The sequence below is a fragment of the Pseudophryne corroboree genome, chromosome 5 (genome assembly GCF_028390025.1).
Source record: "Pseudophryne corroboree isolate aPseCor3 chromosome 5, aPseCor3.hap2, whole genome shotgun sequence".
Taxonomy (NCBI): domain Eukaryota; kingdom Metazoa; phylum Chordata; class Amphibia; order Anura; family Myobatrachidae; genus Pseudophryne; species Pseudophryne corroboree.
In genome coordinates, this window is record NC_086448.1 from 842,047,144 (window position 1) to 842,063,899 (window position 16,756).

The 16,756-nt window shown below is 49.9% G+C and overlaps 1 protein-coding gene and 1 pseudogene across 5 annotated transcripts in view; one reads left to right on the forward strand and one right to left on the reverse strand.

Annotated features, from left to right (window-relative positions):
- The window catches only part of LOC134928664 (uncharacterized), a 131,178-nt gene that overhangs the window by 20,724 nt on the left and 93,698 nt on the right, over window positions 1–16,756 (reverse strand). For 2 of the 5 annotated variants that reach the window (XM_063924630.1, XM_063924628.1), the window contains exons 32-41: window positions 12,511–12,594; window positions 12,307–12,423; window positions 11,842–11,985; window positions 10,403–10,462; window positions 8,370–8,531; window positions 6,817–7,269; window positions 3,676–3,798; window positions 3,442–3,576; window positions 3,046–3,357; window positions 2,302–2,431 (exon numbers count right to left, since the gene is read on the reverse strand). In XM_063924630.1, coding sequence (XP_063780700.1) covers window positions 3,347–3,357; window positions 3,442–3,576; window positions 3,676–3,798; window positions 6,817–7,269; window positions 8,370–8,531; window positions 10,403–10,462; window positions 11,842–11,985; window positions 12,307–12,423; window positions 12,511–12,594 — 1,289 coding nt within the window. In that variant the 3' untranslated portion in view covers window positions 2,302–2,431; window positions 3,046–3,346. Of the gene's footprint in view, window positions 1–2,301; window positions 2,432–3,045; window positions 3,358–3,441; window positions 3,577–3,675; window positions 3,799–6,816; window positions 7,270–8,369; window positions 8,532–10,402; window positions 10,463–11,166; window positions 11,694–11,841; window positions 11,986–12,306; window positions 12,424–12,510; window positions 12,595–16,756 lie in introns of those variants that run through there. The other 3 variants (XM_063924629.1, XM_063924631.1, XM_063924632.1) reach the window with 3 other exon arrangements.
- Window positions 1,345–1,463, forward strand: LOC134930371 (5S ribosomal RNA; annotated as a pseudogene).

Genomic DNA, 16,756 nt, shown 5'->3' on the forward strand with positions numbered 1-16,756 from the left:
TACTCTACGTAAGCCTGATTATAATGTGTTATGCAGTGTGGTATACTCTACGTAAGCCTGATTATAATGTGTTATGCAGTGTGGTATACTCTACGTAAGCCTGATTATAATGTGTTATGCAGTGTGGTATACTCTACGTAAGCCTGATTATAATGTGTTATGCAGTGTGGTATACTCTACGTAAGCCTGATTAGAATGTGTTATGCAGTGTGGTATACTCTATGTAAGCCTGATTATAATGTGTTATGCAGTGTGGTATACTCTATGTAAGCCTGATTATAATGTGTTATGCAGTGTGGTATACTCTATGTAAGCCTGATTATAATGTGTTATGCAGTGTGGTATACTCTATGTAAGCCTGATTATAATGTGTTATGCAGTGTGGTATACTCTATGTAAGCCTGATTATAATGTGTTATGCAGTGTGGTATACTCTATGTAAGCCTGATTATAATGTGTTATGCAGTGTGGTATACTCTATGTAAGCCTGATTATAATGTGTTATGCAGTGTGGTATACTCTATGTAAGCCTGATTATAATGTGTTATGCAGTGTGGTATACTCTACGTAAGCCTGATTATAATGTGTTATGCAGTGTGGTATACTCTACGTAAGCCTGATTATAATGTGTTATGCAGTGTGGTATACTCTACGTAAGCCTGATTATAATGTGTTATGCAGTGTGGTATACTCTACGTAAGCCTGATTATAATGTGTTATGCAGTGTGGTATACTCTACGTAAGCCTGATTATAATGTGTTATGCAGTGTGGTATACTCTATGTAAGCCTGATTATAATGTGTTATGCAGTGTGGTATACTCTATGTAAGCCTGATTATAATGTGTTATGCAGTGTGGTATACTCTATGTAAGCCTGATTATAATGTGTTATGCAGTGTGGTATACTCTATGTAAGCCTGATTATAATGTGTTATGCAGTGTGGTATACTCTATGTAAGCCTGATTTGACTTTTGCCTAAGTATTGATTTTCTGCTACAGCACTCAGAGGTGCCCACGCACAAAAAGAATGTATATTTGACTATATTTTGTTTACGAATCTACCTTACGTCTTATAGTTTTGGTTTGCTTTCTTTATCTCCCCCCTGATACCAACCACTAGCCGTATCCCAACAGGCTTATTTTTTTCTTATTATTCCTTTCTGTGCTTCCTATTTCTCTGTGGACTCTCATCCACGATCCAAGGTGTACAACGCCACAGTGTGGCTCTTGTTTCACCTTGCCTAACGTGGAAAGCAGATCCACACATTTTATGGTCTTATCTTTCTTTAAATCTCCCAATTCTACCATTCGTATATAGGTGCACTCTCATTGGTAGATAGCCTCTCTACTATCATACCACGCTGCTAATGCCCGATCTCGTCCGATCTTGGAAGCCAAACAGCGTCGGGCTGGGTCAGTACCTTGAGAGGAGACTCCCTGGGAATAGCCGCTGTTGTAGAGTAGGAACTATTCCCCTTCTTTTGAAGGGTGGACACCAACAGCAGTATCACCACTAATTGCTTTTTTCCTCTTCCGATCCTTTTCTTTACAACTTTATAAGCATCAGGTTATGAAAAAGTAAACAATTCTAAAATGTGCTATACGGAGTAACGTGTGACCAGCAAAGTGTACAGGATTGACCCAATTTAAGTGGTCCTTCTAAGACATAACACTGACCTCCTCTCTGGGTCCCATTAATACAGAACATCTGTACTGGTCAGGAGAAACGGGTGTCAGACTATCAGGTATCTGCAGCCTTTCTAATATCTCTCTCGTGATTTACAGACCAGAACATTTTTAATATTTTCTCACACACTCATTATTTCACACTCCTTTTCTTTTGGATCGCAGATGGGTAATTATTTTAATCTTGATTAATAAACATATGTTTTAATCATCTTTATAATTGAAGAATTCTTCTTCTTTTCATAAGAGTGCGCCCACACAAGAGCTTTCTTTTCTCTCCCCTCGTCAGTACTTGTACTTTCTAGCTCTGGGCGCACCACCAACAGGGACTATAATCGAAGGGTCTTATTTTCCTTTCTGTAATTGTCCATTTTTGGTTTTCTACTATCTGTTGTTTACCAACCACACACCAGTGCCCAGTCGCTCTTCCTTGTTGATACAAAATTGAAAACTTATTAGGAGATAAATTGTGAATATCCTCTAATACTTAAGAGTTGATGTTGAGGAACACAGAGCAGCCATTATAACTTTCTAATATATTAATTTAAACCTTAAATCGAGATGACGCAGTTACCATCAAATGTTTCTCATCACTATATCTGATGGACACCTACCAGGCCCCGATCCCTCCAAAGCCGTCTGATACCGCCAGACCTCTACCAATCACAGCTGCACGGGCTGTGTGTCATGCGTAACTCCCCCAGTATGAAAGTAATGCTGATACTGTGCAGATCGCAGCGCCCCCTGTGGGTAACAAATTGTACAGCATGACAAGAAGCTATAAAACAAAGAGCTCTCATTTCACAGTCCCCATAAATACAATCATTCTGAGAGACTGGACATGTGTTCTCCTGCACTTCCAGATCACCGGAACCCAGTACTGGATGAGCAATGGGTGAAAATAGGCAAAACTCAATCATCAGGCGGCCGGAGGCTCCATCACCAGCCATCCAATCAGACACAGGCAGCCACAGGCTCCTTCACCAGCCATCCAATCAGCCACAGGCAGCCGACATCTTCACTGCCAGCCATCCAATCAGACACAGACAGCCGCCAGCTTCACTGCCAGCCATCTAGACACAGGCAGCCGCCCGATTCACTACCAGCCATCCAATCAGACACAGGCAGCCGCCGGCTCCACAGACATCCATAAGCAGTCACCAGCAAAATCTCCAGCCATCCAATCAGACAGAGGCAGCTGCTGGCTCCATCACCGGCCATCCAATCAGACACAGGCAGCCAGCGTATCCATCACCAGCCCCCAAAACCCCCACTCCATCCAGGTACGGCCAGGTGGCACAGTTCCCTGTAATTGTACATACAGCCTCTAGGGCTACACAGAGGTCTCCGGTACTTACCAGCTGAATGGACACCGCTGTTGAGGACTCCCATCTGGACATCTGCTGTGGTTGGACCACTGGTAAGCCGGAGCCTGGTGTAAGACTTCTCAGCGTCGATAACCAGATTATTGTTTGTGTGTGACTGTAAACCCCTCTCAGTCTCAGAGTTCCCTCAGGTTCCCCCGTGGCTGCGGCATAATACGAGGTTCCGGATATTACCCTCCAATCCGCTATTCCATAAAATGCTTCCATCAGCCACAAAACCACGCGCACCGCTCCCTCTTCCCAATTCCTGGTCATTCTGGTAACGGCGGAATCTTCAAGTTTCTGCTGAGGAATAAAACAAGAAACCAGTGAGGCCACGGCCGGATGTAGCCACTAATAGACACGGAGACACACATCTGTACACCGTACCATGAGGCGACGTGCTTCTGAACCACCAGCTCCCGTTCCACTTCTGTGCACTGGCGTGGTTAGTCGGGGTAAATGTCGGCACTCCTTTCAGAAGCTTCTCCAAACCACTCAGATGCTCATTGACCACAGGTACTCCTGCAGGGGCGGCAACCACAGAGGAAGGGGGGGAATCAGAAACCGGGAAACGCTCAGGGTGGAATAATCTGGGAGATTATCCGCTGCTGATATAGTTACCCCCTCTGTTAGGGCCCGGGGGCCACGGATCCTGCGCTTTGTCCATGCGGAGTCTCTGCGCCTGTGTTAGGTCGATGCAGGGTCTGTGCTTCCTCTCAGCAAGAGACCGTTTCTGTGGGCTGTCTAATGAGAGAGAGACACTGTCAGAGACTCTGCAGCGAGGGCAGTAGCCATGCACAAAGTGTTACTAGTCCGTTATATATCTTATATGGAACACAGACCCCACAGTAAGGAGTCAGAGGCCGAGTCTCTGGATCTGCGTATGAGGTGCTACAATGCAGCGGATGTGTGCAGCTGTGTGGTGTATGAAGGCTGGAGGTATGAGGCATCTCCCGCTGTGTGGTGTATGGAGGCTGGATGTATGAGGTATCTCCCGCTGTGTGGTGTATGGAGGCTGGATGTATGAGGCATCTCCCACTGTGTGGTGTATGGAGGCTGGATGTATGAGGCATCTCCCGCTGTGTGGTGTATGGAGGCTGGATGTATGAGGCATCTCCCGCTGTGTGGTGTATGGAGGCTGGATGTATGAGGCATCTCCCGCTATGTGGTGTATGGAGGCTGGATGTATGAGGCATCTCCCGCTGTGTGGTGTATGGAGGCTGGATGTATGAGGCATCTCCCCCTGTGTGGTGTATGGAGGCTGGATGTATGAGGCATCTCCCGCTGTGTGGTGTATGGAGGCTGGATGTATGAGGCATCTCCCGCTGTGTGGTGTATGGAGGCTGGATGTATGAGGCATCTCCCGCTGTGTGATGTATGGAGGCTGGATGTATGAGACATCTCCCACTGTGTGGTGTATAGAGGCTGGATGTATGAGGCATCTCCGCTACGTGGCGTATGGAGGCTGGATGTATGAGGCATCTCCCGCTGTGTGGTGTATGAAGGCTGGATGCATGAGGCATCTGTAGCTGTGTGGTGTATGGAGGCTGGATGTATGAGGTATCTCCCGCTGTGTGGTGTATGGAGGCTGGATGTATGAGGTATCACCCGCTGTGTGGTGTATGGAGGCTGGATGTATGAGGCATCTCCCGCTGTGTGGTGTATGGAGGCTGGATGTATGAGGTATCTCCCGCTGTGTGGTGTATGGAGGCTGGATGTATGAGGTATCTCCCGCTGTGTGGTGTATGGAGGCTGGATGTATGAGGTATCTCCCGCTGTGTGGTGTATGGAGGCTGGATGTATGAGGCATCTCCCGCTGTGTGGTGTATGGAGGCTGGATGTATGAGGCATCTCCCGCTGTGTGGTGTATGGAGGCTGGATGTATGAGGCATCTCCCGCTGTGTGGTGTATGGAGGCTGGATGTATGAGGCATCTCCCGCTGTGTGGTGTATGGAGGCTGGATGTATGAGGCATCTCCCGCTGTGTGGTGTATGGAGGCTGGATGTATGAGGTATCACCCGCTGTGTGGTGTATGGAGGCTGGATGCATGAGGTATCTCCCGCTGTGTGGTGTATGGAGGCTGGATGTATGAGGCATCTCCCACTGTGTGGTGTATGGAGGCGTATCTCCCGCTGTGTGGTGTATGGAGGCTGGATGTATGAGGCATCTCCCGCTGTGTGGTGTATGGAGGCTGGATGTATGAGGTATCTCTCGCTGTGTGGTGTATGGAGGCTGGATGTATGAGGTATCTCTCGCTGTGTGGTGTATGGAGGCTGGATGCATGAGGCATCTCTCGCTGTGTGGTGTATGGAGGCTGGATGTATGAGGCATCTCCCACTGTGTGGTGTATGGAGGCTGGATGTATGAGGTATCACCCGCTGTGTGGTGTATGGAGGCTGGATGTATCAGGCATCTCCCGCTGTGTGGTGTATGAAGGCTGGATGTATGAGGTATCTGTAGCTCTGTGGTGTATGGAGGCTGGATGTATGAGGCATCTCCGCTACGTGGCGTATGGAGGCTGGATGTATGAGGTATCTCCCGCTGTGTGGTGTATGGAGCTGGATGTATGAGGCATCTCCCGCTGTGTGGTGTATGAAGGCTGGATGTATGAGGTATCTGTAGCTGTGTGGTATTTGGAGGCTGGATGTATGAGGCATCTCCCGCTGTGTGGTGTATGGAGGCTGGATGTATGAGGCATCTCCCGCTGTGTGGTGTATGGAGGCTGGATGTATGAGGCATCTCCCGCTGTGTGGTGTATGGAGGCTGGATGTATGAGGCATCTCCCGCTGTGTGGTGTATGGAGGCTGGATGTATGAGGCATCTCCCGCTGTGTGGTGTATGGAGGCTGGATGTATGAGGCATCTCCCCCTGTGTGGTGTATGGAGGCTGGATGTATGAGGCATCTCCCGCTGTGTGGTGTATGGAGGCTGGATGTATGAGGCATCTCCCGCTGTGTGGTGTATGGAGGCTGGATGTATGAGGCATCTCCCGCTGTGTGATGTATGGAGGCTGGATGTATGAGACATCTCCCACTGTGTGGTGTATAGAGGCTGGATGTATGAGGCATCTCCGCTACGTGGCGTATGGAGGCTGGATGTATGAGGCATCTCCCGCTGTGTGGTGTATGAAGGCTGGATGCATGAGGCATCTGTAGCTGTGTGGTGTATGGAGGCTGGATGTATGAGGTATCTCCCGCTGTGTGGTGTATGGAGGCTGGATGTATGAGGTATCACCCGCTGTGTGGTGTATGGAGGCTGGATGTATGAGGCATCTCCCGCTGTGTGGTGTATGGAGGCTGGATGTATGAGGTATCTCCCGCTGTGTGGTGTATGGAGGCTGGATGTATGAGGTATCTCCCGCTGTGTGGTGTATGGAGGCTGGATGTATGAGGTATCTCCCGCTGTGTGGTGTATGGAGGCTGGATGTATGAGGCATCTCCCGCTGTGTGGTGTATGGAGGCTGGATGTATGAGGCATCTCCCGCTGTGTGGTGTATGGAGGCTGGATGTATGAGGCATCTCCCGCTGTGTGGTGTATGGAGGCAGGATGTATGAGGCATCTCCCGCTGTGTGGTGTATGGAGGCTGGATGTATGAGGCATCTCCCGCTGTGTGGTGTATGGAGGCTGGATGTATGAGACATCTCCCGCTGTGTGATGTATGGAGGCTGGATGTATGAGGCATCTCTGCATCGCTACTATCAGGTACTATATATATATATATATATATATATATATATATATATATATATAATGTGAATGTTACCTGAATGAGAGGATGTTCCGGGGACTCCTGCGCTCAGTGCCTTGGGGTTAGTCAGCATTTCCTCCTCCTCAGTCAGATCAATGCACTGGCCACTGGAGGCCCGGCTGCTGGAGACCTGGGTGCTGAAGGCCCGGCTGCTGGAGACCTGGGCACTGGAGGCCCGGCTGCTGGAGACCTGGGCACTGGAGGCCCGGCTGTTGGAGACCTGGGCACTGGAGGTCGGTCCGATAGAGACCTGGGCACTGGAGGTCGGTCCGATAGAGACCTGGGCACTGGAGGTTCGGACGCTGGAAACCTGGGCACTGGAGGTTCGGGCGCTGGAGATCTGGGCGCTGGAGGTCGGTCCGATAGAGACCTGGGCACTGGTGGTTCGGATGCTAGAGACCTGGCCGCTGGAGGTCACGCCGCTGGCTCTGTTATGGAATGTGTTTAGCGACTGGCTGCTGGGTAATTCTGTGGGATAAACGGCACATAGTTACGTATCAGGTTACATATAATCAGCTCTATGCATTAAACTGGACATGTGTACATTAGCGGATATTATATCATTTTATATTAATTAGCGTTCCCTTTCTGACCCAGGATGCTACTAAGACTCTTATCCACTCACTGGTCATCTCCAGACTGGACTACTGTAATCTCCTCCTGACTGGCATTCCTGACACATACCTCTCTCCACTCCAATCTATCCTCAATGCTGCTGCCCGGCTCATTTTCCTCACTAAAACGCACTACGTCCACCTCTCCTCTCCTACAAGCCCTTCACTGGCTCCCCTTCCCTTTCAGAATCCATTTCAAGCTTCTCACACTCACTTACAAAGCCCTCACCCACTCCTCTCCCATCTACATCTCTGACCTTATCTCCCTTTACACTCCCACCCGTCCTCTTCACTCCGCTAATGCACGCCACCTCTCCTGCCTACCGATTACTTCCTCCCACTCCTACCTCCAAGATTTCTCACGTGCTGCACCACTTCTTTGGAATTCCCTACCTCTCCCCCTCAGACTCTCCACCTCTCTACAAAACTTCAAACGGGCTCTCAAGACCCAATTCTTCACCAAACCCAGCCAAATCTCATCCTAACCGTCTGTTCTACGCTCTCTATGTACCCCATCTGTCTCACCCCTGTCTGTCTACCCCTCCCCTTTAGAATGTAAGCTCTCACGAGCAGGGCCCTCTTCCCTCATGTGCTTTTACTTTCTTACTTTAATAATATTCAACTGCACCAACTCCAGCAGTCTTCTGCCACCTGATATTTATTCCAGTGTCATCTGCTGATGTAACTATGTTTATTTACCCTGTACTTGTCCTATATTGTCATCAACTGTAAGTCGCTATTTTCCTGTTTGATTATTTGTTTATGTATTGTGTAACTGGGCGCTGCGGAACCCTTGCGGCGCCACATAAATAAAGAATATTATTATTATTATTATTAATACTTGCTGGTTTGATGGAGCATAAAAAAAGTAATTCCTAGATGTATACAAAAGGCGTACAGCTCTGAGCTCCGACGTGTCGGCCAGAGGGGCCGGAATCATCCCGTGCTTATTACCTTCCCCCATCTTCCGCTTCCTCTGGCCTTCCTGCGTAGACGATCTGGATTTACCACAGTGTGGCTCCTCCTCCTGCGTTAGATCAATGCAGTGACTGCTGGAACCAGGAGTCTTCCGGGGGCTACAGTATGAATCATGTGAGTGTCCAGAGTCGTCATGGGCTGGAAGAGACAAGATCACCAGAAAGTGAAGCCTGAGAGCCTCAAACGTCAATGCATCGCTCATGTGACACTGCGGAGCATCCATTCTACGCGCTCATGTGACACTGCGGAGCATCCATTCTACGCGCTCATATGACACTGCGGAGCATCCATTCTACGCACTCATGTGACACTGCGGAGCATACACTCTACGCGCTCATGTGACACTGCGGAGCATCCACTCTACGCGCACCGCGCTCATGTGACACTGCGGAGCCTCCGTTCTACGTTCACCGCGCTCATGTGACACTGCAGAGCATTCATTCTACGTGCTCATGTGACACTGCGGAGCATCCATTCTACGCGCTCATATGACACTGCGGAGCATCCATTCTACGCACTCATGTGACACTGCGGAGCATACACTCTACGTGCTCATGTGACACTGCGGAGCATCCACTCTACGCGCACCGCGCTCATGTGACACTGCGGAGCCTCCATTCTACGTTCACCGCGCTCATGTGACACTGCAGAGCATTCATTCTACGCGCACAGCGCTCATGTGACACTGCGGAGCATCCATTTTACGCTATCTGCGCTCATGTGACACTGCGGAGCCTCCGTTCTACACGCACTGCGCTCATGTGACACTGCGGAGCCTCCGTTCTACGCGCACTGTGCTCATGTGACACTGCGGAGCCTCCGTTCTACCCGCACTGCACTCATGTGACACTGCGGAGCCTCCGTTCTACCCGCACTGCGCTCATGTGACACTGCGGAGCCTCTGTTCTACCCGCACTGCACTCATGTGATACTGTGGAGCATTCATTATACGTGTACTGCGCTCATGTGACACTGCGGAGCACAGTAACCCCACCCACGCCATCACTGATTCAGGCTTAGTAACCCCATCCACACAATGACATCACTGATCCAGGCTTAGTAACCCCATCCACACAATGACATCACTGATCCAGGCTTAGTAACCCCACCCACACCATGACATCACTGATCCAGGCTTAGTAACCACACCCACACAATGACATCACTGATTCAGGCTTAGTAACCCCATCCACACAATGACATCACTGATTCAGGCTTAGTAACCCCATCCACGCCATCGCTGATTCAGGCTTAGTAACCCCATCCACACAATGACATCACTGATCCAGGCTTAGTAACCCCATCCACACAATGACATCACTGATCCAGGCTTAGTAACCCCATCCACACAATGACATCACTGATCCAGGCTTAGTAACCCCACCCACGCCATCGCTGATTCAGGCTTAGTAACCCCATCCACACAATGACATCACTGATCCAGGCTTAGTAACCCCATCCACACAATGACATCACTGATCCAGGCTTAGTAACCCCACCCACACCATGACATCACTGATCCAGGCTTAGTAACCACACCCACACAATGACATCACTGATCCAGGCTTAGTAACCACACCCACACAATGACATCACTGATTCAGGCTTAGTAACCCCATCCACACAATGACATCACTGATTCAGGCTTAGTAACCCCATCCACACAATGACATCACTGATCCAGGCTTAGTAACCCCATCCACACAATGACATCACTGATCCAGGCTTAGTAACCCAAGACATGGCGCATTCTATGGTAAGTAAGGCCACACCACGTCCTTAGGACTACCCCATTATACGGTATGCAGTCACTATGGACACCAGACTGTAGAATGACAATAGACATATAAGCGTTAGGGTTAATATTGCTTGTCAACATGGTGACCGGACATTAGATACCAAACCCCTTTACAATGCTGAATGCCGCTGCCGGAACTGTATATGGGATGGGAAGGAATGGCAGGTGACTGGATAATGGAAGCGTGCATTTCGAGACGGGGGCCACTTACTAGGTACGGCGTTAGAGGAGTGGCTCTGCCTTTCGGACGCGTATTTCCGGGACACGTTTTCTGGGGATGGAAGGAAATATCACAGGTCACACTTAGAAGAAGCTATACATGTTCTGTATATAGAGGAAATAAATATTCCTGTAGAAGCTGAGACAGAGGAGAAGGGTCCCCACCATCGCACAACCACCGTAGTGTTCTATGGACAGAGGTGGGGTATTGTCCCCAACCCCACTCCCACCGTAGTGTTCTATGGACAGAGGAGGGGTATTGTCCCCAACCCCACCCCCACCGTAGTGTTCTATGGACAGAGGAGGGAAAGCGTCCAAGCCATCACCACCACCACCGTAGTGTTCTATGGACAGAGGAGGTAGGGTCCAAACCATCACCACCACCACCACCGTAGTGTTCTATGGACAGAGGAGGGAAAGGGTCCCACCCATCACCACCACCACCGTAGTGTTCTATGGACAGAGGAGGGAAATGGTCCCAACCATCACCATTACCACCGTAGTGTTCTATGGACAGAGGATGGAAAGGGTCCCAACAATCACCACCGCCACTGTAGTGGTCTATGGTTAGAGGAGGGAAAGGGTTCCAACCATCATCACCACCACCACCGTAGTGTTCTATGGACTGAGTACGGGAAGGGTACCCCCCCACACCAATTGTGTCCAATGGACAGAGGAGGGAAAGGGTCCCCATCATCACCACCACCGTAGTGTTCTATGGACAGAAGGTGGTGGGGACCCTTCCCCTCACCACCACCACAGTGTTCTATGGACAGAGGAGGGGAACGGTTACCACCATATTATTCTCAGAGGAAGGAAAAGGTCCCCACCACCATGTTCTATCGACAGAAGAGGGGAAGGGTCCCCATCATTACAGTGTCATATGGACAGAGGGGGAGAACGGTTCCCACCATAATGTTCTAAGGACACAGGAGGAGAAAGGTCACCACCCCCACTGTAGTGTTCTATGGACAGAGGAGGGGAAGGGTCATTACCACCACCACTATGGTGTTCTATGGAGAGAGGAGGGGAATGGTCACCACCACCGTGTTCTATGGACAGAGGAGGGGAAGGGTCACCACCACCAGAGTGTTCTATGGAGAGAGGATGAGAATGGTTACCACCACCACTGTAGTGTTCTATGGACAGGGGATGAGAAGGGTTACCACCACCACCACCACCACCATCGTAGTGTTCTATGGACAGGTGATGAGAAGGGTCACCACCACCACTGTAGTGTTCTATGGACAGGGGATGAGAAGGGTTACCACCACCGTAGTGTTCTATGGAGAGAGGATGAGAAGGGTTACCACCACCACCGTAGTGTTTTATGGACAGGGGAGGGGAAGGGTCACCGCTACCACCACTACTGTAGTGTCCTATGGACAAAGGATTGGAGTGAAGAGAATTAAGACTACTCCATACAATCACCTCGGTCACATCTTCTCTTTACACTAGGATCCGGCTCACCCTCGCTGGACAGGTTACTGGCCACAGTAACTGGGCTTATACAACTAATGTCAGGGACCCCATTAACCACTTTCTTCAGCCCACTGGGGGTAGAGTATGATGAATCTGCAAATGAAAAAAAGGAACAAATCAATCAGAGACCGGTGCCTCATGTACATAGGGTACAGACCGGTGCCTCATATTCACAAGGCAGAAATCAGTTCCTCATATAAACAGAGCAGAGACCAAGAGTCCGGTGCCGGAGATACACAGGGCAGGGAAAAAAATATTCTGGTGCCTCATATACACAGCACAGAGAACAGTGCCTCACATACACAGGGCAGGAAGAGTGTAGGACCCTGTATTACATGTAACGTACTATGCACAGTGGGAAGGAACGTTCATAGCTTCCTGAGGGCTCCAGCAGAGCGCAGCAACATTGCTCACCCTGTGCCGGTGGCTCACTGGCGGTAGTACTGACAGCAGAGAATGGGCTGACGCAACTCATCTCCGAGAAGCCATTCACCACTTTCTGGAGTCCACTAAGGGCAGAGTATGAGGAGTCTGTAGAGAGCGAGGGAAGAACATGGAAGAAACACGGAGGCAACATCTCCGGAACATTATCTCCACATTCTGCTCATAGTATCTCACCAGTTTCAGACATCCAGTTCCCACTGTCACACAGAAAGCGACTGGTCAGTGCTGGGGAGAATTCCTGAAGACAGGGAGACTCAGCTGAAGGAAACAAAAAAATAAGAATTTGCTTACCGATAATTCTATTTCTCATAGTCCGTAGTGGATGCTGGGAACTCCGTAAGGACCATGGGGAATAGCGGCTCCGCAGGAGACTGGGCACAAATAGAAAGCTTTAGTACTACCTGGTGTGCACTGGCTCCTCCACCTATGACCCTCCTCCAAGCCTCAGTTAGGATACTGTGCCCGGACGAGCGTACACAATAAGGAAGGATTTTGAATCCCGGGTAAGACTCATATCAGCCACACCAATCACACCGTATAACTTGTGATCTGAACCCAGTTAACAGTATGATAAACAGAGGAGCCTCTAGAAAAGATGGCTCACTACAACAATAACCCGATTTAGTTAACAATAACTATGTACAAGTATTGCAGACAATCCGCACTTGGGATGGGCGCCCAGCATCCACTACGGACTATGAGAAATAGAATTATCGGTAAGTAAATTCTTATTTTCTCTGACGTCCTAGTGGATGCTGGGAACTCCGTAAGAACCATGGGGATTATACCAAAGCTCCCAAACGGGCGGGAGAGTGCGGATGACTCTGCAGCACCGAATGAGAGAACTCCAGGTCCTCCTCAGCCAGGGTATCAAATTTGTAGAATTTAGCAAACGTGTTTGCCCCTGACCAAGTAGCTGCTCGGCAAAGTTGTAAAGCCGAGACCCCTCGGGCGGCCGCCCAAGATGAGCCCACTTTCCGTGTGGAATGGGCTTTTACAGATTTTGGCTGTGGCAGGCCTGCCACAGAATGTGCAAGCTGAATTGTACTACAAATCCAACAAGCAATAGTCTGCTTAGAAGCAGGAGCACCCAGCTTGTTGGGTGCATACAGGATAAACAGCGAGTCAGATTTTCTGACTCCAGCCGTCCTGGAAACGTATATTTTCAGGGCCCTGACTACGTCCAGCAACTTGGAGTCCTCCAAGTCCCTAGTAGCCACAGGTACCACAATAGGCTGGTTCAGGTGAAACGCTGAAACCACCTTAGGGAGAAATTGAGGACGAGTCCTCAATTCTGCCCTATCCGTATGAAAAATTAGGTAAGGGCTTTTATAGGATAAAGCCGCCAATTCTGACACGCGCCTGGCTGAAGCCAGGGCCAATAGCATTACCACTTTCCATGTGAGATATTTTAAGTCCACAGTGGTGAGTGGTTCAAACCAATGTGATTTTAGGAACCCCAAAACCACATTGAGATCCCAAGGTGCCACTGGAGGCACAAAAGGAGGCTGTATATGCAGCACCCCTTTGACAAACGTCTGAACTTCAGGAACTGAAGCCAGTTCTTTTTGGAAGAAGATCGACAGGGCCGAAATTTGAACCTTAATGGACCCTAATTTTAGGCCCATAGACAGTCCTGTTTGCAGGAAATGCAGGAAACGACCCAGTTGAAATTCCTCTGTAGGGGCCTTCCTGGCCTCGCACCACGCAACATATTTACGCCAAATACGGTGATAATGCTGCACGGTTACATCCTTCCTGGCTTTGATCAGGGTAGGGATGACTTCATCCGGAATGCCTTTTTCCTTCAGGATCCGGCGTTCAACCGCCATGCCGTCAAACGCAGCCGCGGTAAGTCTTGGAACAGACAGGGTCCCTGCTGGAGCAGGTCCCTTCGTAGAGGTAGAGGCCACGGGTCCTCCGTGAGCATCTCTTGAAGTTCCGGGTACCAAGTCCTTCTTGGCCAATCCGGAGCCACGAGTATAGTCCTTACTCCTCTCCTTCTTATGATTCTCAGTACCTTGGGTATGAGAGGCAGAGGAGGGAACACATACACTGACTGGTACACCCACGGTGTTACCAGAGCGTCCACAGCTATTGCCTGAGGGTCCCGTGACCTGGCGCAATACCTGTCTAGTTTTTTGTTGAGGCGTGACGCCATCATGTCCACCTTTGGTTTTTCCCAACGGTTCACAATCATGTGGAAAACTTCTGGGTGAAGTCCCCACTCTCCTGGGTGGAGGTCGTGCCTGCTGAGGAAGTCTGCTTCCCAGTTGTCCACTCCCGGAATGAACACTGCTGACAGTGCTATCACATGATTTTTTGCCCAGCGAAGAATCCTTGCAACTTCTGTCATTGCCCTCCTGCTTCTTGTGCCGCCCTGTCTGTTTACGTGGGCGACTGCCGTGATGTTGTCCGACTGGATCAGCACCGGCTGACCTTGAAGCAGAGGTCTTGCTAGGCTTAGAGCATTGTAGATGGCCCTTAGCTCCAGGATATTTATGTGAAGTGATGTCTCCAGGCTTGACCACAAGCCCTGGAAATTTTTTCCCTGTGTGACTGCTCCCCAGCCTCTCAGGCTGGCAACCGTGGTCACCAGGACCCAGTCCTGAATGCCGAATCTGTGGCCCTCTAGAAGATGAGCACTCTGCAACCACCACAGAAGAGACACCCTTGTCCTTGGGGACAGGGTTATCCGCTGATGCATCTAAAGATGCGATCCGGACCATTTGTCCAGCAGATCCCACTGGAACGTTCTTGCGTGGAATCTGCCGAATGGAATCGCTTCGTAGGAAGCTACCATCTTTCCCAGGACTCTTGTGCATTGATGCACTGAGACTTGCCCTGGTTTCAGGAGGTTTCTGACTAGGTCGGATAACTCCCTGGCTTTTTCTTCCGGAAGGAACACCTTTTTCTGGACTGTGTCCAGAATCATCCCTAGGAACAGAAGACGTGTTGTCGGAATCAGCTGCGATTTTGGGATATTTAGAATCCAGCCGTGCTGCCGTAGCACTACTTGAGATAGGGCTACTCCGACTACTAACTGTTCTCTGGATCTTGCTCTTATCAGGAGATCGTCCAAGTAAGGGATAATTAAAACGCCTTTTCTTCGAAGAAGAATCATCATTTCGGCCATTACCTTGGTAAAGACCCGAGGTGCCGTGGATAATCCAAACGGCAGCGTCTGAAACTGATAGTGACAGTTTTGTACCACAAACCTGAGGTACCCTTGATGAGAAGGGTAAATGGGGACATGGAGGTAGGCATCTTTGATGTCCAGAGACACCGTATAGTCCCCCTCTTCCAGGTTCGCGATCACTGCCCTGAGTGACTCCATCTTGAATTTGAACCTCTGTATGTAAGTGTTCAAAGACTTCAGATTTAAAATTGGTCTCACCGAGCCGTCCGGCTTCGGTACCACAAACAGTGTGGAATAATACCCCTTCCCTTGTTGCAGGAGGGGTACCTTGATTATCACCTGCTGGGAATACAGCTTGTGAACTGCCTCCAATACTGCCTCCCTGTCGGAGGGAGACGTTGGTAAAGCAGACTTCAGGAACCGGCGAGGGGGAGACGTCTCGAACTCCAATTTGTACCCCTGAGATACTACTTGCAGGATCCAGGGGTCCACTTGCGAGTGAGCCCACTGCGCGCTGAAATTCTTGAGACGGGCCCCCACCGTGCCTGAGTCCGCTTGTAAGGCCCCAGCGTCATGCTGAGGACTTGGCAGAAGCGGGGGAGGGCTTTTGTTCCTGGGAAGTGGCTGTCTGTTGCAGTCTTTTTCCCCTTCCTCTGCCCCGGGGCAGAAAAGAGGAACCTTTTGCCCGCTTGCCCTTATGGGGACGAAAGGACTGAGCCGGATAAGACGGCGTCTTTTTATGTTGAGAGGCTACCTGGGGTAAAAATGTGGATTTCCCAGCAGTTGCCGTGGCCACCAGGTCCGATAGACCGACCCCAAATAACTCTTCCCCTTTATAAGGCAATATTTCCATATGCCGTTTAGAGTCCGCATCACCTGACCACTGTCGCGTCCATAATCCTCTTCTGGCAGAAATGGACAGCGCACTCACTCTTGAAGCCAGAGTGGAAATATCCCTCTGTGCATCTCGCATATATAGAAATGCATCTTTTAAATGCTCTATAGTCAACAATATACTGTCCCTATCCAGGGTATCAATATTTTCAGTCAGGGAATCCGACCAAGCTACCCCAGCGCTGCACATCCAGGCTGAGGCGATTGCTGGTCGCAGTATAACACCAGTATGTGTGTATATACTTTTTAGGATATTCTCCAGTTTCTGTCACCTGGTTCCTTGAGGGCGGCCGTATCAGGAGACGGTAACGCCACTTGTTTTGATAAGCGTGTGAGCGCTTTATCCACTCTAGGGGGTGTTTCCCAACGCGCCCTAACCTCTGGCGG